Source organism: Peromyscus eremicus, chromosome 5 (assembly GCF_949786415.1).
Source record: "Peromyscus eremicus chromosome 5, PerEre_H2_v1, whole genome shotgun sequence".
Lineage (NCBI taxonomy): Eukaryota > Metazoa > Chordata > Mammalia > Rodentia > Cricetidae > Peromyscus > Peromyscus eremicus.
The window spans coordinates 103,662,903-103,667,206 of record NC_081420.1 but is presented as its reverse complement, the minus strand read 5'-3'; the positions used below and the strand labels follow the sequence as shown (position 1 = coordinate 103,667,206).

The 4,304-nt window shown below is 46.7% G+C and overlaps 1 protein-coding gene across 1 annotated transcript; it reads right to left on the bottom strand.

The window, feature by feature from the left end:
* Positions 1-215: 215 nt before the first annotated feature.
* Positions 216-2,136, bottom strand: LOC131910712 (pre-mRNA-splicing factor 38A-like). The gene has a single exon (XM_059262609.1). The coding sequence runs from the start codon at positions 2,068-2,070 to the stop codon at positions 1,129-1,131; it is 942 nt and encodes a 313-aa protein (XP_059118592.1). The 5' UTR covers positions 2,071-2,136; the 3' UTR covers positions 216-1,128.
* Positions 2,137-4,304: the final 2,168 nt, after the last annotated feature.

Here is a 4,304-nt window from a genome sequence, read left to right as displayed (position 1 = left end):
TTTGTAGCACTGGCTTTAAGCTAACCGCTTGGGGCTACTGTCAGTCTGGCCTGAGGCCAAGCCGACCCGGGCCTGGGCTAGGGAGCCGGCCGCCCAGGCGGGAAACCAGACCTGCTGTCAAGCCAAGTTAAGTGGTTTTTAATGGATTCTTGTCACGTTGGGCGCCAAATGTAGATGTAACCAACCATCTTATTAAATAAGAAACACAGAGCCGATTCAGAGAAGAAAGCCAAGAGGTCAGAGCTAAGAGCCTCAACCTTCCTGCTTCAGCGATCCTCTTCAGTCAAAAGAGCTCTCCGAAAGGGACCTACTTCCTCTGTGTTTGTCTTATATAATCTTTCTGTTCTGCCTTCTCATTGGTTGTAAACCCAAACACATGACTGCGTCATCACTGCCTGTATGTACAGCCCTCCAGGTCCTCTATGGTATTGAGATTAAAGGCGTGTGTCTCCAATGTTGGCTGTCTCCTTTTACACACAGAGATCTACCTAGCTCTGTCTACCAAGTGCTGGGATTAAAGGTGTGCGCCACCACCGCCACGCTCTTGCTATGGCTCTAATAGCTCTGAACCCCCAGGCAACTTTATTTATTAACATACAATTAAAATCACATTTCAGTACAAACAAAATACCACCATAGTAGTTAATGAGAAGTTAGGAATTACTACGCTTTACTAGCTGGGTCGCAGCAGTATCAACCACAGAACTCTCAGGATTTCATAGAGAAAGCAGAAACTAAAGAAAAATGACAACTGTGTCTGGTTTAATTACAAATAAGAAAAGGATCACCACGTGGCTATATCTCTTCATTCTCATGAATCTCCCCAACTCCCAGATCCTCTTGACCCTTTTTAAGTATGAATAACCATAGTTGGTTAGGTCAAAACCTGACCTTGATTTGGTCAAAAACATCCTTCAAAGATGTTGATTATAATTCAAAGAGATACAAAACTTAGCACCACCTCTGTAATATTAAAATAAAAACAAAACAGAAACCAACCAAACGACTTGATGTTTTAAAAACCCAAAATACGCATAGCTGCCTGAAGAGGAGATCTTGATCCTTTCACTAAACCTATTCTTCTCATATCCACAGGAGGCCATCTGGGCAGAAGTCAAAATGAATCCATTACTCATTTCCTCTCCGGCTCTTCTTGTGGCTTTTCTTAGACCTTTCAGGAGACTTGGAGTGACTCCTATGTCTGTGACTACGGTGGTGACCTGGGGATTTAGAGCGGGATCTGTGTCGTCTGTCTCGGGACCTGCTTCGATGGCGTCGTGGACTCTTGCTCCTATGCCTTTCTCGGCGTGGAGAAGGGCTTCTTCTTTTGGGGGATCTACTTCGCCTCCTGGGAGACCGACTCCGACTCCTCCTGTAGCGCAGTGCAGGAGAACGCCGTGGCTTGTCCAGGTCTCGGTAGCTTCTTCGTCGTCGATGGTCAGGTGATGGGACTCTTTCCAGCTTCTCATCTTCTTCTTCCTCCTCCTCACTGGATTCCACATCATCCATGTCCTCTTCTAGAGCACTAACTCGGGGCTCCAGTTGTTCAGCTTCCTCCAGCACAGAGCGTCTCTGCAGCCGGGGCAAAATGATATCACAGACTCTCTCACTGTGCAGAAGTTCATCAATGAACTCATCTACGTGCATCAGTTCAAACTCCCCATTCCGGTTCTGGCTCTTGATTTTTCGATAGTCATTGTACAAAGGCTCCAAGTACTTGTAGCAATCCATTGCAGTTCCTGTCAGCCTCATGTAAAGTGCCCCCAACATCCGGACATACTTGAAATCTTCATTTTTTATGAACTCAACAATGATATCCTTCTCAGGTTGAATCTGAAGCATCTTCAAGGTTAAACACAGAAAAGGAGTTGGCTTTATGTTTCCACCGTAGACACCACCCACAAACCTTAACTCCATGGCTTTGTCCACTACAAGTTCAGCGGTAAGTCCAAAGCACTCTTCTTTCCAGTACTTTGATTCATAGATCCGCGTGCGAATGATCTTCTCCACCAGATACTGAGGGTTGGTGCCATGGATGCTGTGGGCATCCTTGACCGTACGGTTCGCCATCTTAAAACGCTTTCGATTCTATTTCTCTCGGCTTCTTCAATACAAATCGTCACATCCAGGTTTTAAAAAAAGACGTCTAGGCCAGGCGGTGGTGGCGCACGCCTTTAATCCCAGCACTCGGGAGGCAGAGCCAGGCGGATCTCTGTGAGTTCAAGGCCAGCCTGGGCTACCAAGTGAGTTCCAGGAAAGGCTCAAAGCTACACAGAGAAACCCTGTCTCAAAAAAACCAAAAAAAAAAAAAAAAAAAAAAAAAAAAAAGACGTCTAGAGGCAGAGGAAACCCTTCTAAGACCTGAGGCCACCAGCTTGGAACCTGAAATTGCGGAGCTGAACCCTTTCCCGGGACTACCCAAGACTGGTCTCAGAGACGGCTGAAGTACTTCAGGAGCCCTCGGTGGGCGTGGCGAGGCGGTTGAGAAAGCCAATCGGAACCAAGCTGTGGGCGGGGTCACGGCTGGGGGTGGGAAAAGTTTTCTCCTCTGACTTCTATTCCTGCTGGGGCCAGCAGCATGCTGGCGGTCTGTGGTGTGGCTGGGGGACCCGGGAGGGGTCTAGCTCAGACATTGGAGCACTGTGCAGGAACTCCCCGAGTGCCTGGACTGGAATCGGTGGGAAGCGCGGGGATTTTGCCAGCCCTGGCAATCTTCCGCGTGGTGAGTGCGGCTCCAGGCCCGCTGGGCATTCTCCACAGACTCACTGATTTCCATGTTCCACACACATGCACCCAGAGCCTGTTCAGTGGCGGGCACTCCCTCCTTAGTTCTTTTGTGTTTTTCCTAGCATGACACAGCCATGCCTTTCCCAGCCTCCTCTAATAATTCAAACTTCCTACTGTTACTCTGTAGCAGCTCCAATGCATTCCTGCCCAGTCTCTTGTCCCAGCCATTAATGGCGGCTATTCTCCCTACTCTCAGTAGTTTCTCCATGTATCCTGGGCTTCCTGTTGCTTCTTGTTGATAGGAGACTTTTTCACAGCTCAGCTGGTGTGCTGGTTAGAATGTCAATGACCCCTATAGACTCATATATTTGAGTGTTTGGTTCCCGGTTGGTGGACTCTTTAGGAGGCATGGTCTTTTTGGAGAAGGTATTTCAATGGGGATGGGGTTTAAGGTTTCAAAAAACCCATGCCAGGCCCAGTCTAACTCTCTGGCTCCTGCTGGTGGATCAGGGTGCAATCTCTCAGCTGCAGCAAGAGCCCACAGCACCATGCCTGCCTGCTGCCATGCTGCCCACCAGGATAGTGGCCATGGACTCATCCTTTGAAAACTGTAAGGAAGCTCCGAATTAAATAATTTCTACTACAAGATGTCTTCTTGGTCATGGTGTCTCTTCACAGCACTAGAACAATAACTAAGACAGCTGGGGGAGGGGTGGAACCCCTGTGCTTGGTTATTCACTGCACCTTCATTCAGAGACCCTCTGCTGGTAATTTCCAAGGCCATAGCAGACATGTGAAATAAAGATGCTGAGGTGCATTTCTATGGAAGGAAGTATGGAGTGAACAGGAGCAAGTGGAAGCAGGGAACAGAGGCTCAATTTTCATTGAAACATCTGCAATGAGATGCTCCTTCACACCCATTCAATACAATCAGCCTCAGGAGCCATAATGCCAAGTGGTCGAAAAGATATGGAGACACTGGCACCCTCACATTTGTCTGGAGGAGATGCAAAATGACAGTCATGGAAGACAGTTTGGCATTTGCATTAAAAGTTAAACACGCATATGTTAAAAGATTCAGCAGTTCTTCGCTGATGTCTTTAGCCCATTGAAAAGAAAATACTGCTCTCAAAAACCTGTGTTTGAGATGTTCACAAGGACTTGATAGAGAGTAGTAGTTCAATTAGATCACTCAGGTGGTCCTGAACTGGGTAGTGGGTAAAATGTGTTGCCTGCATATAAGGAATGACACTGTAAAACAAGAGACAACAGGCTTGAATAGCTTGTACCTAGTAGTAGGATGAGATACAAATGATTCCTTTTCTGTGATAGGAGGACCAGGGCTCTGATGTTTTTAAATTCTGTGGAGTTTTCAAACTGTTCCATCAGAAAGTAGTCAAGTGGTTGTAGGGAGCAGAGACCAGAGACATAAAGGATCAAAAGCTGAATTTTCCAATGAAATAATTGTTCTCATCCTTGAAGTGGCTTGTTGCTTATCTCTTACCCTTATGCAAATTAACCAAGTTATGATGTTAAAAGAATATTTAACTGACAACAAATTTTCCAATGGTAAGGGC